Below are 24,579 nucleotides of genomic sequence, written 5' to 3' on the forward strand. Positions count from 1 at the left end.
ATTTCCGACAGGAGAACAGTGACTTCGTTGAATCTGGTTGAATATTCTTGCAGTCTCCTGTTGTTAAGTTGAATATCTTGATTTGTGGTGGTAAGAATGTTTGGTGGTTTGTCTTTAAGATGAACAACAATGTATGTTTTCTGGTGATGTAGGCCTAATTAGAAAAAGTAAATATGATTTCAACTTTATCCTCCTTGTTTGTACCTGCTTGTAGGCCTTAGTTTGGGAGCCAGAAAGGGTTTACCTGCACCCTCTAGCAAACTATTTTAACAATGTTTTTTTGCTTCCTTATATCAATACAAATCAATTTTTTGCTGTTGGCCAGTACATAGGCCAAAGGGTCAATATGATCAAAGTTAGGACTGTGCGTAACTTGGTAATTACTAAACTACTCAGAAGCCCTATTCACTCTAATGGGAAACTTTTGCGAAAAATGGACCACTGGTCAAGAAATTGGCCATATAAATATCTCATCAACTACTGGTCAGAAAGTGATAATTGTGGTCTCAAATTACTCGCAAAGTATATGTTTATATTTGTAATGTAATAAAAATCATAAAACTGTTAATAAACCCCTTATTTTGACCTTTGACATATAGCCGGCACAAATATTTTTGGCTTGGAGCATACTTTTCATATCTCAGAAATTGTTGGGTGGATATGGTTGTACTTGGTGTAAAAATACTCAGAAGATACATATTTCTATTCACTTTAACTTTTGCCACAAATGACCGCGAAACTTTATTTTTGACCATTGGTCAAGAAAATAGCCATATCAATATCTCAGCAACCACTAGTAAGAAAGTATATACTATGAATACTTTGTATCGGAAGTCCTAAGTAGATACATAATTCTAATAATTTTAATGAATAACATCACAGTTAAATCACCAAGATCATCATTAATATTTAGTATTCTAATTACAATCTAAACTATATCATTGTTCAACAATTTTAAAGAACTCCGGTAAATGAATGACAAATGCTATACAGTATACTGTTACATATTTTAAACCATAGTTGAACAATAAGAACAAATCAAAGCAGTATGACTATATAACTTATAATAATTTATAACTAATACTAATGAAGCCTACCATGTTTGTTATGACATTGCACAGTAAACCTTAAACATCATACTACTCAGTCGTATCCGGATATTCACCCCCTGGACATTTACCCCCCCGGAAAACTACCCCCCGGACAACCACCATCTGGACAACTACCCCCTTAGGACAACTACCCCTTTAGGACAACTACCCCCCGGACAAATACCCCCCGGACAACTACCCCCTTAGGACAACAACCTTCTTAGGACAACTACCCCCTGGACAACTACCCCCTTAGGACAATTACCCCCTAGGAACAACCTGACTCTGCAACAGTGTATAATAGGTAGTTGACCGGGGGGTAGTTATCCTAAGGGGGTAGTTGTCCTAAGGGGGTAGTTGTCCGGGGGGTAGTTGTCCGGGGGGTTGTTATCCTAAGGGGGTAGTTGTCCGGGGAGTAGTTGTCCGGGGGGTAGTTGTCCTAAGGGGGTAGTTGTCCGGGTGGTAAACATCCGGGGGGTAACTGTCTAGGGGGTAGGTGTCCTAGAACCCTACTCAGTATATATATTTTAATTAAAACTAAAAATTAATAATTTAATTCTAAAGAACTTAGGTTTGTTTTATTCAGCAATTTGGTTTCGAGAACCAGGATTCCTGTGGAAAGTGGAGTGGCCGCAGCAGCAGATTGTAACCAAGCCGATAGATGAATTTGATTTTGAGGTAAAAACAGTGTGCGCTACGCAAGCACAAGAAGTAGTCAACCCATTGAGTAAATTCACTCAACACTATTCTACTTGGTATGCTCAAAAGGTGAAGTCCTCGCTAATAAATCGTTATTCGCAAAATAATCCTGATATATCAACAAAAGCTAGGTTTCCAGGTCAAGTACTTGATATACAAGAAATGATATATTGGATTATGTAATTTATTTTATGTTTAATGAGGAAATTGTGATTCACAATTGAAGGATGAGGATGTTAGTGCATACATAGGTAAAGCTTTATTGTGCACAGATTATAATAGAATCGTTGAAGCATGTAAACTTAGTTGGAGTTGTGCTGTAGCTCACCAAGTGCTCCAGGTAATTTGTTATGCAAATTAGGCGTGCCTAGTATGCTGGCTTGGGCAGTAGACTGTTGTACTTGGTAGTGTGAAGTGCTATCTCTATATAGGCTTGATATTGTATGCTGTTTACTAGCATAGGCTAGTGCTGTAGCTGTTCAGTTTTTAGTGTTACTTTAGAGGCAAATCTTTGGTGAGTTTAATAAACTACTTTTATCTATGTATGATACAGACTTATAACTTTGTTTTCTACCGCAGTTATAGTTAGGCCTAATAGGCTAGGCTATATGTAAAGGTACTAAGTATTACTCTACTGTACTGCATGTTAGTACATTTATTTTGGTTTTTTTTATAGTCAATCAGAATATAAGAAACTGAATTGCAAACTTGTCTTGAAGTTCATTGAGAAGCTACAATTCGTAAGCTAAATTTTCATTTCTGATGTGATTTTTAGGGGTTGACCAATTCATTTTGCGTAATTAACGTACTTGGGGCAAGTGGGTAATTTTTACTTTTCAGGGAGTAAATCAATCTGCACATGCACCAGTTTTTGGCTCTCCTCTCCTCTCGCTCTGTCTCTCCAAACAGAATGTTTAGTAGGCTTAGACCAGAAAGACACGTGTTATGCGTTTGAACCAGGAACTAGACAACGAGACGAATGAAGAGATTGGCCTCACTTAATTGGTGTCGTTGTTGAAATTGGAGTTTTAATAAATATTGTTTATGATAAATAAAATGCATCTCTTAATTGCACATTTACAACTCTGATATTGATCATAATAACGTCAACTAGCAAACTGAGCATGATGTCAACTAGATCTACCAAACAAAAAAAGGTAAAAGAAAGATCTAACGATAATGGAGGAAAGAAAGAGCTAGGCCCAGACCATCTAACGGATGACCCGGAACAAGCCATGCCAGCAGCGGAGGCGAAGCCGGTATCACCGCTAGGTCTCGGAGTCGGACCCCTTCATGACCTTCTAGCCGACGATCCTTTCGCCAATTGTGGCAACAATTAGCAATCATATATTATCGTCACCTGAACTCTTTCAGAAAATAATTAATCACACTCGCTCTGATGTTTTTCGCAATAAACGACAACTAAGACAATCTGGTTACTCAATTACTGAGAACCTAACATCGAGACGCTTAAATCTGTTACATCTAGCAACACGTAATGAATCGGTTGAAGCTGCCTGGTCCACAGATGGAAGAGTACACTGTCTGCTAAACAACAAGAAAAAGATCGTCATCAGATCAGATTCTCAACCATCTTTGAGTTTCCGCCCAAATCAAAAATGATCAACAAACAGCTAAGTACTCCTTACATAACACTAACTCATAACTGAAAACAACATTCATAAAAGACGGTCTTCTTTTTCCTTCATATTATTCATCATAATTATTAATTTCATTTATCAATCATTATTTTGATAATCATAATTATTACTTCTATTTTCATCATTAACTTTTGTTTGACAATGTTTTTATTATTAAACTGGTGAGAGTGGCTGGATCACGAATGAGAGGCATGAAGAAGATAAAGTGGACAGAAGAGAAGAGGAAGTGGTCAGCCAGGGAAACAATGCCAAGCATCAAGATAACTTATATACTTTTTGAATGGAAAATAATAACAATTTAACACTTTAAAAATAAAAACACGTTTCCATCATTTTCAATTTTAATTTTTTTTTATTTTGTTGTTGTTTTCATTCATCATATCATATTTTTTTTCAGTTAACTTAATGTTAAATTGCAATTTTGATTCTTTTTTTTTTTCCTCTCTTTTTTAAAAATTAAGTCGTAGTTTTTTGTTTTTGTGACACATATATTTTTTTTTTTTTGGTATGTACTATGCAAATGATATAGACTCTAGCACCTCGGAACATGACCGACTAACCAACTTAATTTGTTCACCCTTTTTAAATGATTCTGACAATTTTACTACTAATATTGATCCTGATACACATTTTTTCTCTAACGACCAAAACTTATCTCAATACTACTACCTCAACTCATTCCCGAATACTAAATCTGACTGCTTTTCTGCTATTCGTTTTAACTCTAGAAGTATCCTTAAAAACATTGATCAAATTAAACAACTCTTAGAAGCAACAAAGCATCAATTTGATGTCATTGGTGTAAGTGAAACCTGGCTTAAATATGAAAACCCTCTTTTACAGCTCCCTAATTACCTTTTTACTGCAAATCACAGAGACCATAAAGTCGGTGGTGGCGTTGCCATGTATATTCGTGATAGCCTTCAGTATTCCACAAGAAATGACTTGACTCTACACCCCTCTACATGCGAATCAATTTTTATCGAAATTACCAGACCAAATTTAAAAAACATCGTTATTGGAACAGTTTATAGGCCCCCCTCTTTTGACCCAAACACATTTTCAGATGAATTAGATTCTGTTCTTTCCACATTATCCAAAGAAAACAAGATTGTGTATATCCTTGGCGATTTCAATATTGACATTCTCAAATATGAATTTGATAATGAAGCCCGCCATTTTATAAATTCACTGTTTAGTAACCATTACCTTCCATGTATTCACAAACCATCCCGTATTTCTAAAACCACTGCTACTCTGCTTGACAACATTTTTACAAATCAGTTCGATCATCACAACATAATTGGTTTACTGTATTGCGATATCTCTGATCATCTTCCTGTTTTCAATATTTCTTTTATTAATAATATTCTAACTGGCTCAGATAGGGAAGAAATTCATGAGTTTAGAAAAATAAACTATACATCCCTGGAAAACTTTCGCATTGATGTGGCTTCACAACAATGGCTTGAAGTTATAAATACTGACACGATCCCAACACTGCATATAACAATTTTGACAATAGATTAAAATCACTTTATAATAAACACTTTCCCCTCCAAATATAAAAAAAAAATAAAATAAAATCCTGGATGACTAATGGATTGCTAAATTCAGTTAAATATAAACACAAACTTTATTCTAAATTCCTCCACTGCCCTTCTGTCGCCAATGAAAAAACAAACAAACAATTTCGCAATAAACTAAATACCTTGATCAAACTGGCTAAAAAAATTACATTACAAAGACACTTTCATTAAACATAAAAATAATATCAAGGCAACCTGGAAAACCATCAATTCACTACTCAAAAACCCAATTTGATCTCCTTTCCTTTATCTCATATTTTTAATCTTGTTTTAACTAATGGTGTGTTCCCAGACAGCATGAAGATAGCGCGCGTTACTCCTATTTATAAGTCCGGAAACAAATCTGATCTCTCCAACTATCGTCCTATCTCAATTCTTTCAATTTTCTCGAAAGCCTTGGAGAGAGTGATTTATGAACGTACGTCCTCATTTATAAATAAATACATTCTCTAAAAAAAACAATTTAAATTCAGAAAAAGCAACAATACTGCATCCGCTCTAATCGACCTAACTATTAAAATTGTAGATGGTTTCGAAGACCGTCACCTCACATTAGGAATTTTTATAGACCTCTCCAAGGCTTTCGATACAATTGATCACAATATACTCTTATTCAAATTATCTCCCCATAGAATCCGTGGCCCTGCATTAAATCTCTTCAAAAGTTACCTCTCTAATCGTGTCCAATGCACAAAATTCTCCAATTCAATCTCTAATTTCAATCATGTAACTTGTGGTGTTCATCAAGGCTCCTTACTCGATACCCTTTTATTTATTCTGTACATTAACGATATCTATCTTTCTTCCCCATTACTTGATTTTTACCTATACGCTGACGACACAACTGTCACTTATTCTCACCCTGAAATCCAAACTCTAATTAATACTACCAACTCCCACCTAGAGATGTTGTCCCAATACTTTGCTGCTAATAAACTTTCTATAAACCATAAAAAATATAACTTTATCCTGTTTGGGACTCCCCAGAAGTTAAAAAATGTTGACCCATCACTATACAATATTACCATTGAAAATATAAACATCCCCTCTGTTCAATCAGCAAAATTCTTAGGTGTCCATCTTGACTCTGGCCTGACGTGGAAAACACACATTAGTGTAACTGAAAACAAAATTTCCAAAAGCCTTGGTATTATTTTTCGTTTTGTCTTCATATTTACCCCCTAATATCCTACGCATTCTGTATTGCTCTATGATTCTTCCCTATTTGAGTTATTGTAATATTGTTTGGTGCAACACATACCCCACAAACCGTAATAAATTGCATACCCTCCAAAAGAAGGCTATCAGAATTATATCTGGCGCGCCTCCGCTTTCTCATTCCTCTCATTTATTTTCAAGTCTTAATCTCATCAAACTTAATGATATCAATTTAATTCAACAAACCATTTTTGTCTACTCTGCCTTAAACAACATCCTTCCTTACCATCTTTGTTATCTTTTTACTTCCAATTCCTTCTTTCATTCCCATCACACACGTACTAAAAATAAATTATCTATACCTTCCCATAGAACAAATTCTTTCCAACATAACATTCGATACCCTGGACCCACCCTATGGAACAACCTACCACCCTCCATTTTAAAATCTGCTTCCCCTAAGATACTTCTCTCAAAATTAAAAAAATATACCTTTTCTACTTATTAAATATTTATTAATCGGTCATGTCTCGATCTGCAGTACCAACTGATTTTTTTTTCTGTTATTCATATTTTAGATTATGAAATTTATTATTATTTTCTTCAATGCATTTCTTTTCTTTTTTATTTGCGTTAAGGCTCGCCCAACACAAGATGTTTACCAACATCTTTCAGGGCTTTTGCCTTCATTTTCTGAAACATATTTTTATAATTCTGTACAATCCTGTTTCTTGTTTTCCTATGTAATAAATGTCTATTGAATTGAATTAATCTTATTTGGCGTACTTTAGCAGTCCTTGACCAATTCATCTCTGTATACAGTATTTTACATTATGGTTTGTTGGTCAAAGTTGGGGTTCGTTTGATCCGGGATGATCACGTGTGCGTCTCGCGCTCGCCAGCTCGTCGAGAAGGGTGACATGCAGCAGCGAGAGGAGACGTGACATGATAACTTGACTTTTTTCATTTTGCCGATCACAGAGAGAGAAGAACAACCTAACTGCTGAAAAAATATAAACAACGCTTTTTCGATATTCATCTATTTGTTTGTACCTACTAATATTAATATACTGAAGTAAATAACAGAAAGAGAAGCCTTGAGTAAACCTCCATTTTAAAATGATTGTTACCGTACTATTCGATACTATTAATATTAGTCTTATTATTATTTCTGATTGCTAGGGCTAATTTAAATTTCATCAACAATATTTTATCTCATTTACTTATTGTTACATCTTAATTTTAAAAATCACAAAAGATAACATCCGGAAATTGGCACATTTATATAGGAAAAAATTATTTGAAAACCCAGTAAATAAATAGATTTACTTTTAAATGAGATACGCAATCCAATACACATACATATGTTAAAACCAAAACTATCTTGCAGTTTGTAACAATGAACCAACAAATAATAACTTGTTTTATTTATCACTCAATTGCTGACATTCTTGAAAATACAGTATCTTTATTTGACAGAAGAACTGACGGCGAATCGAATTCAGTAATCTGTAAAAAAAAAGATCGTTGTTTGTTTTCAATAATAAAATTATAGCTAAAGCACTACAATTAAATGTAGAGAATAACCCACTTGTTTACTAACTGACACCAGTGACACCAAAACGGTACCATCCGTAATCTGTACACTTATTGATAGCCTCACTTTAATCCAAAACCCTTCCCACTTTCAATATAATTTAATCAATCTCGTAATTGAGGGATTGTACAAAAGGAACTTTTTGGATAAACATAACAATAAAGTGAGTATAAAAATGGTTTTATGAATTTTAATGTAGACATTGTCAAAATGAAGGTTAACGGTAAGCTTCATTTCAATTCACGAAAAAAAAAAACATAAAAGAATTGTTAAATCTGAAATCGTGTGTCTACATCGATCAAATCAAAAACAAAATTAGATGCCTATTTAAACTTCAAATTCATTAAAAAAAAATCAGACACATAGGACCTTTTAAGTATCCAAATACAATTAAAGAAGAACGCAGACACATTAAACAGTTTTTAAACGATTGGGAGATTATATAGCAATTGGGCATTTCATAATGAAAAAAAGAAACAAGCCACTCTAAGGACCGATTAACGCCAATCCATACGCACAGGAATATACTATATGTGTCAGGATTATCGGAACAATTTAATAGCAATATCGTTTATGCCATTCAGAGTGCGGATAGTGATTGACTTGTACATCGGTGAAACAAAGCAGAAGCTATTCATCCGCATGTCCTAACATCGGCGTGCCAGCACAGGATGTGGTGACTGGTATTCTTACATCTGGACAGCACTGATTACTCGTTTAACAAAAAGGATGTGGTTATTTTGAACAAGGTAGATGTTTGAACGAGGTGTAATGGAGCCTATCTATGTCAACAGTAAAAAAGTATCACTGAACAAAGGGGAGGTATATACGTTATAACTTGACGGGGCCTACAACTTTACATAAAATCCCAAAGATGTTTTAAATTTACACATGTGACAAGAAACAATGGAATTATTGTTTACATTACATTTGAATAAGATTTACATTATGTTCGTTGTAAAAACATGGTTGGCGAATGCACGCCCACACCTTGATATACATTCATCATTAATGCAGCTCGTGGTAACGATGAATGTTGTAGACTTGCAGTTGTATTTAGATCTGCCTTAATCTAACGAACATCAGTGTTGATTCTACTTGGGAAGGCTGTTGTACAGTAGTGCCTATCTTTAATATGCAAAGGCTGATAGATGTCTCTTCAAATTGGCAATTTAACCGTAAAACATTCTAAATCTATCAGTGTTCTTGTGGTAGTTTTTGATGATGGTTTAACTATGTCTGACCAGATTACTTCTCTCTCCAAATCAATTAACTATAATCTTCGCAACATTTACCAAATTCGAAAGTACATTTATCACTTGTTGTCCCGTCTTGATTATTATGTAAATCTCTGCTCCATGGTAGCTCTGAGAAAGATGTTAAGCGTCTCCAACTACTTCAGAACATGGCAGCTAAACTTGTTTTTCAGACAAGGAAATTTGATCACGTATCTCCTTTGCTTTTCCTCTTTCCAACCGTTACACTCTATCCCTTTTAAATTAAAATCTCGTTTTACAGGTTTGGACGTAACGTTGCTATTAACAATTAAGTAAGTCCACTTGATTTGATACTTAATAATGATTATCTAGAAAAATATTGTAAAAATGACAAGGACATAATAGATAGTCTATAATCATCAAACCCATTGGCATTAATAATGCAATGATCATGATTTTAAAATAAAATGTTAAGGGAACTGCACAGCATGACAACCACATAATAATACTAATAGCCACAAAGTATTAAACACGGGTCTAGGCCGGTTGCCACCTGGCCTTTTGATACCCGGCCCGTTACCACACGATCTTTTGCCACCACCGTCCATTTGCCACTTAAGCCTATTGCCACCTGTTTCCACTCGGTCTGTTGTCACCTGGATTGTTGCCATCCGGCATGTTGTCACCTGGATTGTTGCCATCCGGCATGTTGTCACTCGGCATGTTGTCACTCGGCCTGTTGCCACCTGGCATGTTGTCACTCGGCCTGTTGCCACCTGTACCCGGTTGTTGCCACCCGGCATGTTGTCACCCGGCCTGTTATGATCGGCCCTTCTCTAACCTCTAGGATCCTCCTATCTATGACCAACATATATACAATATTTTGGGATTCTTTCAAACTAATGTTACGATTTGGGAGATAACTCTCGTCCAGTTGAAATGCTACTGATTAAATGTTAATTAAACAGTTGTTTTGAATTGTCACACGATTTGCAATGTTCTATAATTATCATGACAATGATGGCAATTCAGATTTTTGAAACCAACCAATTGTTTACACAGTAACAAAATGTATAAATTTATTTAAATACAAAATAAGTGGTAAAAAGCATGGACACACTTAATATGTTACTTTCTTTCACTTAGTGAACGTGTTTGATATATAGTATACTACAATATAAAACAACAAATACAACTACTACGGACAATATATTACCACAGGGTGGTAATTGGCCAGGTGGCAATAGGCCGGTGGCGAAAGGCCGGGTGGCTATATACCGGGTGGCTATAGACCGGGTGGGAAAAGGCCAGGTGACAACTGACCGGAATCCATAAACACATCACCTACAACATAATTACTTAAAAACAATCATCGTCCATTAAATTATATCTTCATCGCTCACAAATGAAATGATGATTTTGAACCGGGTAGCATAATATACGAAGCAATGGAAAAACCATTTAGTACTTTATGATATCCATAAAACTGCAATGTCTAAATAATACTAATTATTATACAAACTTACTTTTCCGCTATCGAGAACCATAACTCTATCGCAATCCTGGACAGTATGTAGTCGATGTGCAATTATAAGCATAGTACAGTCAACGAAAGCTTGTCGAATGGTTGACTGAATAAGATGGTCAGTTTCGGTGTCGATAGCTGCTGTTGCCTCATCAAGTATCAGTATCTAAAAGAATCATAATAAACTGATGTGTTCGTTGTGTTTCTGATAACTACTTGCTTCCTATGGCATGATTTGCACATTACTGGATATAGGCCTGTCTATCACGTAATCTAACGTTAGTTGACATTGAAAATGGAATTGAAATGTGTTCTGTTAAACAAGCCCTTGTCGCCTAACTATTTATGGATTAGCCATTTCGAAATGATAAACCTTATCACGATGGCCAATCACCATATTCTTTCCAAAGAATATGATAACGTTAAGAAACCAGAGTTAATCTTACCTTACTCTTTCGTAAGAGAGCTCTTGACATACAGATAAGTTGCCGTTCGCCCAAGGAAAAGTTTTCGCCCCCTTCATTAACCGGTGTCATTAGTTGTGACTGAAAGGCGCTTATCTATATAAGTGAAAGTATGCGTGGTTGAAATTAAATATTTATGAATACTGCATTGGCTTGTTTTTATATTTTGTTTCATTAATTACAAATACAGCTTGTTTTTTTATTGATCACTTTATTGACTGTAACAATAAGTAATGTTGTACCATGCAAGAGTGAATTTACACTCCTCCTTGGTTGTACTTACTGTTTTTTTCATATAAGTTTTTTCAAGTGCTTTCCAAATGTCATCATCGGTAAATTGATCAAACGGATCAAGATTATATCTGTTATAAAAGAACAACAACGAAATTAAAATATGTTTTATAGTAAGTGAAAATTATCATTATTATCAAAACGGCTTAATAAAAGCTTATTTTTTCTTTGGGTGTACTAATTTATTTTGCAAACATACCTTATTGACCCAACAAACAAAACTGGATCCTGTGGAATAATGGAAAGTTTTGATCTTAGAAGATTGAGATTTAACGAACTAACATCAACATTATCGATTGTTATACAACCGGACTTAACTTCCACAAGACGATACAGACACGTTGCTAGTGACGATTTTCCTGGAGAGAAAACACCAAAAACAATAATTCAATTTTGTTAGTAAGTTAACAAATGTAGGTAATGTTTCTACTTTATCTATCAAAATAATATAATGTCTACTGTAGGGCAAATGTTTGATAACATTATTTCGTAGTATTAGCCAATTGATTGATATAAAAAGTATTATAAAACAAATTAAAACATCAAATTATCTTTTGAGGTCTCAAAATTTACCTGATCCGGTCCTACCAACAATGCCAATCTTTTCTTTCGTCTTAATTTCGAATGAAATACCTTTTAAAACTAAAGGTAGATTTTCACGATACTGCATCTCTACGTTTTGAAATGCGATTTCTCCTCTACTTGGCCAATTTTGTTCAGGATTGCAGTCGGTTATGCATTTTCCTTCGATTTGTAAATTCTATAATGTAATACGTAATACATTTGTGTTATTACACAGAAAAGTAAGTACAGCTGTCTTTAAATTTATAAAATTTGCATGTAAACAAGAATAATTCACAACAATCACAATTTTCAGAATTTAATCTAACATGAGCATTTTGAATAATCAGGAATATACTTTAGGTCATCATCACTTCATGCTTCGTTGTATTAACAACACTGTCTTCTTAACTACAGTCAATGACATTTTGACTTTATTAAATTATGGAGATCTTTAAACAAGACATTAGGATAGAACGTGATATATATTATGAAAGATGGAAAGGTAAACAAAAATAGGAAAAGATCAAATATATTGAGAAAAAAAACCCCACATTTTTTTTGTGTAATTTGTTTCCTTGTAAAATATTTGAACAAAGAACAAATTGTTAATATATAACAAACGAAAAGAGACAAAAGTAAGAGAAAATAAAGGTAAAAAGTTCAAGATAAATAAAAAAAAGAAAAATTTGCTAGTATTGATTTGTATGTTTTCCATTTTTAAAGTCTTTTTAACGATAGGTATACTGTATTTTACTTTAGTTTCACGTAGAAATGACCTTTGATAGAATGTATTATAGGTCAAAGGTCAAACATAGTATTTCCAGTAATTTTTTTGTCAAACTTTTCATTGGACCAAATTGGAATGTCACTACTCTGAACAATTTGATACCAAAACCAACACTATATGACAAGTGGTTGTAAAGATATTAAGAAATGTTTGTAAAAATGACCGCCATTTGAATTGCAAATGCAAATTAGGTGATCTCGTGGGGTCAAATTTGTATGAATTATGAGGTAGAGAACCAACACACAAAATGTGGTGCTATTGCAAGAATTTGAACCAAACAATATTATTTTAGCTCAAACAGCCACTACTAATGTGGAATGATAAGATAATATGTATAAGTTAAATGGGAAACATTGAAAAAGATACAAAAAGACACATAACAAGACACAATAGAAGAAACAAAAACGGCAATTTTTGAGTAAAAAAAAGTTTTTACTGAAATTAAACTTACCACAACGATATGTCTTTATAGATAATGATGTGTTAAATAGAGGAGTGAAAGACAAACTGATACTTTTGAGGTACAATACCAATTATGTTATGGTAAATTATATTATGCTTATGTTTCATTTGTTATACATACCTTTATGTAATTTACCAGACGTTCTACTGAAGTAAATCTGGCTTCTGATTCAATGCCCAGACGAATTGAGAACTGAAACGTTCCTAGAAGCTAAATAATGTCATAATAATAAAAATAGTTATAGTTTGGTGAAATATATTGTCTAAATTTACAGCGAAATACACTGGTTTCTGAAAAACATTTCATTTTCAAAATTATTCAATATATAGAAGTGATGTTTAATTGGGAAAACTATAAATGTACTTACATATGAAGAAAACGTGATAGCTAAGCCAACCATAGCAGGAGAGACGTGACCATGGGACATAATTGTAAAGACTCCAACACTCATAGACATAAGCATCACAAGAAAGTCGAATCTTACTGCTATCCATCGATTGCTTAATTCAAACAAGAGAAGTGCAACCGAGTTTGTGTCGACCAATCTCTCAAACCTGTCATACAATTTCTTTCAGTTTAGGCATTATCATAGCATCATGGAAAAATCCTTGACCATACCAACCAATAGGCCTACCATTTATATGTGAATTGTTATCTTTAATTTTTATTACACTACTAGTACAAAACTCATTATTTTCACATGTTGTGAAAGAATATTTTATAGTAGTTGGTCACAATCAGGTTTAAACATGAAAACATTAAAAGTGTGTAATTTATTCATACCTTTCAATGAAATACGTCTCCTTCGAATACGCCCTCATCGTTTGTATACCTTGAATAGTTGCCGTAAGTTGGGACAGGAAAGGTGATCTGCTCACATTTTCTAACCGTTTAAGGTCACGAAGACAACTTCTGAATAAACGACCCAAGATTACAAAGGCAATGAGTGATATTGTAACTCCAATCAGGTACAATGGAAAAACAATTGAAACAGTAATCAATGCAAATAGCACATTGAGAACGTATATAAAAAACGCTTCCATTGTTATCGGTAACTGGACATCAACTTCATCCAAATCTTTTGAAAATCGATTCATTATTTGTCCTGAAGGTGTAGTGTCAAAAAAGCTCATTGGTGAATGGAAAACACTGAGGAAAACTAAGTCGTGCAAGGTTGAAGAAGCCACCAGTGTCGTCTAAAATAATAATACAGGTAAAATAAATTAAAGCATGAATGGAATCGTATGATAAATAAATTTGTAAATTCACTGTTCATTACAACCTAATGAGCTTTTTTTAAAATTGTTTTTTTTCCGCAATGATAACGAAGTTGAATTGTTTAAAAAAGGTTACGATACTTCATAGGATAAAAAACCCAAAAATGAATATATCTCTATGATACTTACATGGACATATAGAACACTCTTAATAATGCTGAATGCTAACATAGCCAAAATTGTCAGCAAATAAATTTGTTTGTAAAAGTTTAGGTCTGGATTATCTCGTATATCGGTACCTGTTTCACTAATGTTTCTAAAGTTCTGGTAAAAAAAAGTATGATTTATAAATATATTATCGATTTTTATTTGTCAGTAAAATAAAATAAAATGGCAAAGAAATGGATTTATTAATAAACTTGAATGAAGATGCACAATGGTTATTATATTCTTATTCTTCCATTATTATTACCATCATGATTCTTTCGCTTTTATTTTCAATGACTAGTAGGCCCAAAATTAACTCAATTTACAATTTTTATTGTATTTGGCCTAAATTAATTAAAAATATAAACCATATTATCAACTGTTTACGTATCAACAATAATAAAAATAATAACTTCAAATCCTATACCTAAGAGGGCACTTAAATGGTATCATAGTCAAAGACACTGGTGATAAAAAGGTTTATTATTTGTTATTATCATTATTACTGTTATTATTACTGTTATTGTTATTATTATCATTTCTGTTATTGATTGATCACTTTATTTCAGAATAAAACTTCAACAAACAATATAAAACGGAAGATCACACTAAATTAGGACTTCTCCCATTTAGTGAAGAGATTTGAAGATCGTAACAGATAGTTCGTAGTAGGCCTACACCTAACCAGATAATTTTCACTATTCGAAACTCTTCGTTAAAAGAGGGTATTTTCCTCGTGGCAAACATATGTTAGGTAAGCCTAGCAACATTCTCAATGACCTCCAGAGATTCAATCGTTTTTACAATGTGATTAAACCATAACATATAGCAGTACAGATTAGTACAAAAAGACCACATTTAACTCTCATTGTTACTGTTGTTATTAATACATTTACCGTGCTTTACAGGTGACTCTTTAATATTATATAGGCATACTATTTTAATAATAAATACAAAACTTGTACATACGCCTCCACCTTGTTCTAACCACTTGGATAGCCACCACTGACTAAAGGTTATCGATCCAACCATTAGAACAAAAGATAGTACTGTTAAAAGACATATCATAATCCCGCCTGCAGCGTTTACATACATTGTGTATGTTTCCATCTTAACCGATCCACCATCGTTTGTTTCTTGTTTGGTCAATTCTCCACCTGTGATTGAAATGTTTATTAAAGGTATATTGTCCCCCTAAAATAAATTTTGTTTTCTTCACATTTTTTGTTGAATATGCCATTTTAATGTCACGTAATAGTTATTCATTTTGACCAAAAACTGGATCGAAAATAAAAATATTTACCTGAAAAAAATGTAATTTAAAGCAAAAATGCTTAAATTGTCTGTCAGACAAAAAATTAACCGTTTCTTTTGTCTTTTTTTTAACTGAAGTGAATAATAAAACTGCAAAATGGCCTATTTAAAGCCTGATTTTATTAATCTTCATTTTTTATGTTTTTGGGGGGATAATACTTCTTTAATGTATCTGCATGGTCAGGTTGATGTTTGGCTGTTGAAACTGTGGTCAGTGTAGGCTACATGAGCCGACTGTTAATGTACTTTTCGTAGGTAAAGCGATGCAGAAAACATGAATTATTCAGTAGTTATATTCCGCTACCTTATTGAGCCGGCTGTCTTTAAGAAAAATAATAACAATGCAATGCAATATAACGCATTCACTTTGTAGAAGTACTAACCTTCGTTAACTGTCGACACGCTTTTACTGGGTAGTGCAGGTGAAATGTCATTCGAAATGCTAGAAACATTAAGGCTATCTTTAAAAACTGAAGAACTCTCACGTGATTTGTTTTCGTTTACCTCACTACAATAATACTTATTGATGAGGCTAGAAAATTCTTGTTCATCATCCATAAGTTTTTCAAATGTTCCAGATTCAATGACTGTACCGCAGTCCAGCATGATGACCCTATCACAATGCTTAAGATACTGTGGAATTGTCGGCGTTAGAATTTAAGCAAATTTTATTGTTTTTTCAATGTTAATTGTAATTATTATAATTAGATATAAAGATAATAGGCCTAAGTAATCAACATTATGCTTGACCCTTTTTATACGTTACAACAAAGTCTACTAATTTGTCATTGTAAAATGATTACCTGAAGTTGATGGGTGACGAATAATATAGTTTTATTTTGCAGAGCTCCTTTCACACAGTGGGTGAAGATATGTTGGCCAACATGAACATCAACCGCACTTAATGGATCATCGAGTAGATAGATATCTCGTTCTGCATACATTGCCCTTGCTAAACTTACTCGTTGTTTTTGTCCTCCACTTAAATTGATTCCTCTTTCACCAATCTTTAGGATTAAATTATTAACCAATATCATATCAAATTATGCGACGGCAGATTTTCTAAATAGGCCTATATGACTATAAATTTTAATACAGTTTTGTATACGTATACGTCATTAATCATACCTACATATTTGTTTTTAATGTATTTGTAGTAAAACGATATAAATTATAAAGTTGAGAAATTTATAAAATGTAGAGGTAGGCCTACCTCAGTCTCATCACCAGATGGAAGAATTGAAATATCATGTGATAGACAGCTGTTAAATATTGCTGAATCATACTTTTGTTGATTAAATTCATTCCCAAACAATATGTTTTCTTTCAGTGTATCATTTAAAATTATCGCTTCCTGTGCCACGTATGCAAACAAGCCATGAGTTGCTAAGAAACCACTATATATGTCCATTTGCCCAAGTAGGGCAGATAACAGGGATGACTTTCCACTGCCAACACTTCCACAGATTCCTACAAGTTCGCCCTTAAAAATATAATACATTTATTTTTATTTTACTTTACTATTTATAATTGCCGGTACAAATATACTGTATCTAATTTAATCGTGAAAATGTGTTTTCTATTTTTTGTAACTAAATACTTTTATTTAAAATTGATGTGTAAACGATACAAAAATGATTAATTATTGTTTTCGTTGCCGTTGTTGTTTTATTTAAAAGGAAACTCGTCTATTAACATATTACATCCTTCAGTCTCGTTTAGGACTCATTTAGGAGATGATGCTGAGTCAAAATATAACGCACCTTTTTTACGTTAAAATTAATGTCAAATAAAGTATTGATGTTGTGATCTGTGTTCACCGATGTCCTGCTACCAAGTTGGGTTTTAAGTAAGAGGACCTTTTCTGTATCATCAACCGTTTGGTCATTTGTAGCAGTTGCCTTCCATCCAAGAGTTGCGTTTCTAAATTCTATAGAATTTGTAATGTCTCGAGGTTCTGGGGTTTTCTCTTGTATGTCAGAAATCAAGAGCAGTTTCTACAAACAAAAGAAAAGAAATAACATGTTAATACATTATTGATCACAGTGATTGCATTGCAGGCCTAATAGGCCCTACATACACATACTGTATGATTCTATTGTATGCGTACATTGCTTGTAGGCATCAACAATGTTTGATAAGGATTGAGTGAGATTATAATAAACTCTTCCATGGTTTCGTTCAGAAAACATTTTAACTACGGTCAAATTTTAAAACCTTGTAGTAAAGTAAAATCTCCTGCAGTTTACCACTTTCATACCCTAAACAAAATATTTTTAGGTCAACTTTTTTTCCCTGAAATAGGTGAACTTTTTTAATCGAAATTGAGTATTTTATTACACTTCCAAACCGGACCTAATTGATAATAAACATTGGCATATGCGATTAAACATTTTTTCACTCGCCGTGCGCATAAACTGAACACACGCATAGTTTTAATTATTCTGCTTATTGAAATGCTTATCATTATATTTGTGATCATTGTATCTATATTTTCTAATTACTTAACATATGTATACATTGAAAACAGAATCAGTTATGCAAGAATTAGTAAAGAACGTTATTCAACTTCACCTTGATACGCTGTGCGGCCACTGCACAATCTGCCATACATCGAACTGATCGTGGTGTTTGCAAGAACAGCACACGCATTGAATTAGTAACAGCAATACAAGTAAATGCCTAGGAAAGAAATTGATTAAAAGTACGATATCTATTAGGAAAAAAACTTCTATAATATTATTTGTCTCCTAGTTTATTTTTTACTAAATAGAAAATGTATGCCAACAAATATGATGATGATACTCTGGGGAATTATTTAAAGATGTGATCAATCAAAATTAACATTTATTTCCAAAAAGGTGGCGTGATGCATTAAAAAATATAAATTGTATTGTCTATAGTTTCATCAGACAGGTTTTTTTTATTTTACAACTCCCTGGTTTCATTGCATTGAAGCACCAGGATTTTCCCGACGGATGGGCCGACAGAGTCAGTACACTAACAAATGTACCTATAACTCAAGTTACTTAAATTACATATAAGTATAATTTGTTAAACTAAACTTTACTAGTGTAGACTAAGCTTAAGTCTTTTTAGTTTAGTCATGACATCCTGAAAGGACAAATCCAGTCATATAGTGACAAACTTGGAGTTTGCCAAAAAAGTTTGTCAGTGTAGATTAGGCTTTACTGTAGTCTGCAATACATCGATGATCCTACCTGCATTGCTGTGAGGTTGTTTCCGAGGGCAATGTGTACACTGAACGTTGCAATTGAAGCGAGCGTGCATGCTAAAGGAGATGCAGATGCGTTAAAGCTAGTAAGAAACGCGGATTTCTCAAGTTCTCTTCTTTCTTTCTCTCTTATTTCTGTAATCAGAAATTTATTTATCCAAATGATTATGTAAAAAATGTATGTATTGAATTGGAAATAAAGGAAAGAGTGAATCTCTCAAAAGACACAAATCTAAAAAATTAGAATTTTGATAAAATCAAATACATTAAAATCCGTTACCTGCTATTACACCTTTAAACGGGATTTCCCAAGCATACATTTTAATTAGTTTTATACAAGTTATCAACTCGTTGATCATGCGCACTCGTTTGTCAGTAGTTTGAAGGCACCGTCTTCTAAACTTTGTAATAATTCGAGCAGAACCAATCTGAATAGTAAATCCAGCTTTTGTGTTATAATACTATAATATTATTATTATATATATCAACATTATAATGACAAAAAATAGTATTGAACATAATAATATCGCTACGTACCTGATAAATAAAAAATGATATCATAATTGCAGTACCAACAAGCGAAGCAGGTCCAACAATATGGACGAGGTATACAATACCAAATATGGTCACAAAAGGTCCAATGAGTGGAAAGCTCAGGTACAGAGCGACTTCATAAAAACGCATACTATCATTTGTACAAATATTTATAATCTAAAGAAGGCAAAACAAATTATAAAAGATGTACGTACACAATAGGAACAATACTGGTGTGGTATCTACATAATTATGACTATACTGTACTACAGGCAAGATCAGGGGCGATTTGTATAAATTCTCTTCAATACAATTTTTAAGGCATGACGTGTAAATGTAAAAATGTCAATTATAACACTTTCTTTCCACCTACCGGCGAATATGTTAAATGGTTACTATTATACAGATATTGACTGCTTAGAGGTTAAATATAAGATTTGACATCCCCGAGGGAATGATATTATGTTCGAGGGAATATATATTTCCCGAAGCGCCAGCTGAGGGAAATATATATTCCCCGAGAACATAATATCATTCCCTCGGGGATGTCAAATCTTATATTTAACCGATATAAAAGGCGATATCTGTTATATTATATAGCCAAGAACAAGTCTGCTGGGTTGGGTGAAGCTAGGCTAGGCCTAGGCTAGGCCTCCTATAGTATTTGTATTGTATGTAAACAAGCCTGCCTAGACACCTTACCTTGCGAAGAATAATATACAGATAAATACTAATTAATGATTCCTTGGCAATAAAATATTCACTTAGGCCTAGGTCGTTTAAATTAACAGAAGAATTTCCATCAATAAGCCTATTAATAATAATATTATAATCAGGTAGGCCGAATAAACAATTCGTCTTCTTCTCTTGGAGGAGCCGAATCACCGGATGTTCAGTGCGTACTAGTAACTAAGTGACTACCGTGAGTATTGACCAATCACAAACGGTGTTTCATCACATTTAGGGAGGACTAATAACAAATGAGGGCGCTATGTATGCATAGTTTAAATAGTTTAGATGATTAATTTCTTCAAGCAAGCTCCGTGGCGCAGCGGTAGAAGCGTTGTCTTGCGATGGAGTGACAATTCCACCCAGGTTCAAGATCCAGTAGATGACTTTTGTTTATTTATCGGCAAACGCGAGTGTTGCCACACGAAAATTACACAGTCAATATCATCGAACTCGAGAATGTATATGTTTAATGACAGGGGACGCGAAAATTAATCGGTCAATATCATCGTTCTCGAGGATATATACGATTTACGATCCTCGCAGCGGTAGTCATGTGACGCAGTTTCAACCAATCATGTTCACGTATTTACATAGGCTATGTAATATAATCTTTTACTTTGTTCTTAAGCCCATAGGCGCAAGAAAAATATACCTTTTCAACAGCATGAATATAATATCAATAAATCAAATTCTTATTACTAAAGGCAAATTGAGCGTAAACCAAGCAAGAAACATAAAATAAAATTAATAACACTAACCTGCCCAATTGATACACCACTTAGTGTTTTTGCCCGTAGAAGCTTTTTGTAAACTAATGCAATAATAGCTGCCCGAATTCGAGTTCCATTACGAGAGTTTATTGTATATCCTACAGAAATAAAACTTGCTGCTCCAAAATACATCGAGCCGAGAAGAAAGCATAAACTTACTCCATCTTTGAGTGAGGCGTCTGGATCAGCGGTATACGCAATAAAACGGCGAATAGTAAACGCCTGCAGAACAAAAATAAAAACTATGTTATTAACATGGAATGGTATTATTAATAACAAATCTTTCATTCGCCACTGGCTTATTTCATAAGTCACTGATACACACAACATTTGGATTGTTAAATTACAGTATTTATATTTCTTTATGGCTTTGTACATCTATAAATATTTTTGTAGTGACAGATACTTACTGAATTTATCATTCCCATTGTAAAACATAAAGCAACACACATCATTCCAAGAAGAAACCGTGTTCTCAAAAACCTCAAAACAGAACGTAGAAATGACGCATTTTCAATTCCTCTTTGATGGAGTTCTTCTTCCCATATTCGTTCAAGTCTAAAACCAAAACCAAACAGTTATATTTTTAATTTTCTCATAGAAAATCTTGTATCGGGAACTTACGATAAATATTTTAACGTTTATGTAATGAATGTATTACCTTTTAGAATTGAGCTTCGCAGAGTCAGTTGTTGAACAAGGAAATAGATCCGTAATCTTAAGGGGCATACGAATTGCTTTCTTAAAAACCTTTGTTAGCCACGTGACATAGATGATTGAAAAGAGACCTGCATCATCAATCGGATTTGTAGCCGTTCTTGATCGTTACAAGATAATAATTCATTCATTGATAAATAAAAAACAAATATTTAAAAGATATAGATAAGATATTTATATTTTCTATTATTATGATTTATTTATTAAGTAGCTTTAACCTTTACCTGTTGCACGAAAGGTAGTCGAACAACATACACGATACTAATTTACAATATTTAGTATTGGCACTTGTGGTTCGATCCATTTTCATAGTTCACAAAATAATATTTATTTCTCGATTACTATACTTACATAGCAGCTTTTCTGTATGGTTTAAAAGCTTGCATTGATTGTCTATACCGGCTCCAGCGTTTTTTATAAGTAGGCCTATGCCCACAATCTTCATCGTCACCACATTCTCTTGCAACTTCATGTATAGTACTGTTATCAATATTACATGTAGGGATATGTGTGAATTTATCATTAGTTATTAAATTATTCACATTTTTGCCACCGATGTCGTCTATTGACAGTGGCAGGTTTGTCTCGTTTTGCTGAATGTCTGAAGATGTTAATGAAACACTACCGTGTTCTTGTTCTGCGCTAAACACCATTATACACCAACTGAAATAGAAAACAGTAAGCATCCGTCAGCAATCTAATTTTAATTTGGCTGCTATCAATTCAACAAAGACATTGGATTGATAAAACATAGGCTAGGTTTATGAGATATGCAATATTGTCATTTACAATAATAGTATTGGCATTTTCATCAACAAATAATATCAATCACCTCAGTCACATCATTGCATAAACATGACAATTATTTCAGCTTTATTTTGTGATCTTTTTTATTGACAGTAAAACACTGAATTGAAACTTACTGAATATAGGCCTACTGGTCGAAAATCTGGACACTCGGGATACATCTTATAATTTAGAAAGAAAGGATCAAAATCAGGAACCAAAAATAATTTGGAGATTATTTGGCTATGAATTAAATAATTTATTAACAAATGAATTTATGGATAATTTTTTTAATTTTGTCTTGGTGAAAAGGGAGGATACTGCATATTCCTCCCCTGAATTTCAGCCTCTCTACCCGAACACAAATAAGATAGTTTAACAAGAAAGATTTTAATCATGTATTTTACTACCCTTTACTACCCCTTTTTACATTTTAATTAAAATCGTATCTAAATTTGCAAATTAAAACAAATATGGTCAATACTGAATTCAAGCATCTTATTATGTAAATATACCCGTATTTTAACTACTTTCAAAACTTACTTTAACACTATGTATAAAGGTTAAAAGTGTAAAAATCAGAAAATAGCGAAAAAATTAGACAACAAAATATAAATGAATGTGATTTTAAAAAAAAATGTTCAGTAATGGTATGATTACGAAATGTTAAAATTATTAACGATATTAAAGAGGGAAAACAGAAAATAACGGGTAAAAGGTAGAAAATGAATAGAAATTATGTAATCATGAATGAATGAATGAATGAATGATGAATGAATAAAGGAGGTGGTGAACCACAGAAGATAAAACAAAATAATCTGTGATTTGTAATTTTTAAACTTAATTTGATTTAATGTTTTTTTGATACGAAAGTTTAAAAAACCCCTTTTTTCAAATTCATTCGCGTGTTTGTGGCGTTTTGACCAAAAGGCCAAACAACTGGTAATGGTAGCCCCACCTGCACCCGACTCCAAGAATTAAACTTTCAATTGTGGAACTGGTACTTCGCCATGGCGAATTATGTGCATATCTTTGATATGACCCTGCTCTTTTCTTTAGGTGTAACACTTTATAATAACATTCATACTGCATGCAATATTTTACAACAGCATACCAGCATTTTTTTTAAATACAAATATAACTCCGGAATAATATGAATTGAATTTTGTTTACGCTTTTATGTATTACGGTACTGAATTAATATTTATAATTCTTCAAGTATGTATTTCTTTATTGTACACTAAATTACAAAATATTAAAATAAAGTGAACAGTTTCTTTTCTCCCTAATCAATTTGACTAACAACTGCACAAAAAACAGTTTGTATTAAAATATCTTGAAGTGTAACTTACAGCTATCACTGGCCCTTTTGTGTTTCGTAATACTTGGTTTTTGTTATGTTCTAAATAAAAGAGTACTCTCATTTATTTTTTTTGCATCGTCATTTCCACGTCCCCCACTCGCGAAAAGGACACCGAAAGGCGGCTTTTTGCGAATGGAATTTAAAGACTTCTTTAAGAAAAATACAGAATTCTTTAAGATATGGATGAAGAAAGATGGAAAAATGAAATGAAGAAAGGCCTACTAAGGAGAGTAAATGAGAAAAGGACATTAAATACTGTTTGATTTGGAAAAATGAAATAGATATTCCGTATAATTAGATTAGAATTACCTATTAAAATAGGTTACCGTATATAAGGTAGAATGTAAAGTGCCGTCATGGTCCGATAGAAAAATAACAGTGATTCTGGATGAATGAAACGATACAGATGAGGAAATCAGTGAGAATGTGAAAAAGTCGCCCCAACCGAGGCTCGAACCCGGAACCTTCTGCTTCATATGCAGATGTCCTAACTATTATTTTTATTCACAAAGCGGGATATATGTAGATATTTTTTTTTTCTTATTCTCACAGATTTCCTTATCTTTATCGTTTCAAATATGTATATATGATTATATAT

General features: G+C 33.2%; 3 protein-coding genes across 3 annotated transcripts; all 3 read right to left on the reverse strand.

Annotated features, from left to right (window-relative positions):
- Positions 1-6,626: 6,626 nt before the first annotated feature.
- On the reverse strand, positions 6,627-13,518 carry LOC144843578 (ATP-binding cassette sub-family C member 5-like). The gene is made up of 8 exons (XM_078700418.1): positions 13,474-13,518; positions 13,227-13,316; positions 11,866-12,052; positions 11,492-11,651; positions 11,285-11,363; positions 10,984-11,097; positions 10,539-10,703; positions 6,627-7,707 (listed from the first exon to the last, which is right to left on the reverse strand). The coding sequence occupies exons 1-8, from the start codon at positions 13,504-13,506 to the stop codon at positions 7,630-7,632; spliced, it is 906 nt and encodes a 301-aa protein (XP_078556544.1). The 5' UTR covers positions 13,507-13,518; the 3' UTR covers positions 6,627-7,629.
- Positions 13,519-13,542: 24 nt separating this feature from the next.
- LOC144843405 (ATP-binding cassette sub-family C member 5-like) lies at positions 13,543-15,702 on the reverse strand (the record flags this gene model as incomplete). Its single annotated transcript, XM_078700190.1, has 4 exons — positions 15,500-15,702; positions 14,513-14,647; positions 13,890-14,302; positions 13,543-13,660 (listed from the first exon to the last, which is right to left on the reverse strand). Coding segments are annotated over exons 1-4 (807 nt in total), but the record flags the coding sequence as incomplete, so codon positions are not given.
- A 520-nt stretch (positions 15,703-16,222) lies between these two features.
- LOC144843406 (ATP-binding cassette sub-family C member 5-like) lies at positions 16,223-22,485 on the reverse strand. Its single transcript, XM_078700191.1, has 12 exons — positions 22,184-22,485; positions 21,777-21,932; positions 21,526-21,673; positions 21,104-21,337; positions 19,617-19,790; positions 19,360-19,507; positions 19,066-19,214; positions 18,419-18,526; positions 17,608-17,841; positions 17,058-17,327; positions 16,648-16,851; positions 16,223-16,477 (listed from the first exon to the last, which is right to left on the reverse strand). The coding sequence occupies exons 1-12, from the start codon at positions 22,483-22,485 to the stop codon at positions 16,223-16,225; spliced, it is 2,382 nt and encodes a 793-aa protein (XP_078556317.1).
- Between the last annotated feature and the right edge of the window lie 2,094 nt (positions 22,486-24,579).

This window comes from Antedon bifida, chromosome 5 (assembly GCF_963402885.1).
Source record: "Antedon bifida chromosome 5, ecAntBifi1.1, whole genome shotgun sequence".
In the NCBI taxonomy this organism is placed as follows: domain Eukaryota; kingdom Metazoa; phylum Echinodermata; class Crinoidea; order Comatulida; family Antedonidae; genus Antedon; species Antedon bifida.

Bases quoted from the DNA above. Each gene is read 5' to 3' on its own strand.
- LOC144843578 (XM_078700418.1), bottom strand. From the start codon at position 13,506: ATGGTTGGCTTAGCTATCACGTTTTCTTCATAT. The intron at 12,053-13,226 runs GTATGTATAACA...ATTACATTATAG, and splicing joins GTCTGGTAAATTACATAAAG to AATTTACAAATCGAAGGAAA. The intron at 10,704-10,983 runs GTAAGATTAACT...TGATTCTTTTAG, and splicing joins CTCTCTTACGAAAGAGTAAG to ATACTGATACTTGATGAGGC.
- LOC144843406 (XM_078700191.1), bottom strand. From the start codon at position 22,485: ATGGTGTTTAGCGCAGAACAAGAACACGGTAGTGTTTCATTAACATCT. The intron at 17,842-18,418 runs GTGAAGTTGAAT...TTTTGTTTGTAG, and splicing joins TGGCCGCACAGCGTATCAAG to AAACTGCTCTTGATTTCTGA. The intron at 16,478-16,647 runs GTAATCATTTTA...ACAATTCCACAG, and splicing joins TCGTCACCCATCAACTTCAG to TATCTTAAGCATTGTGATAG.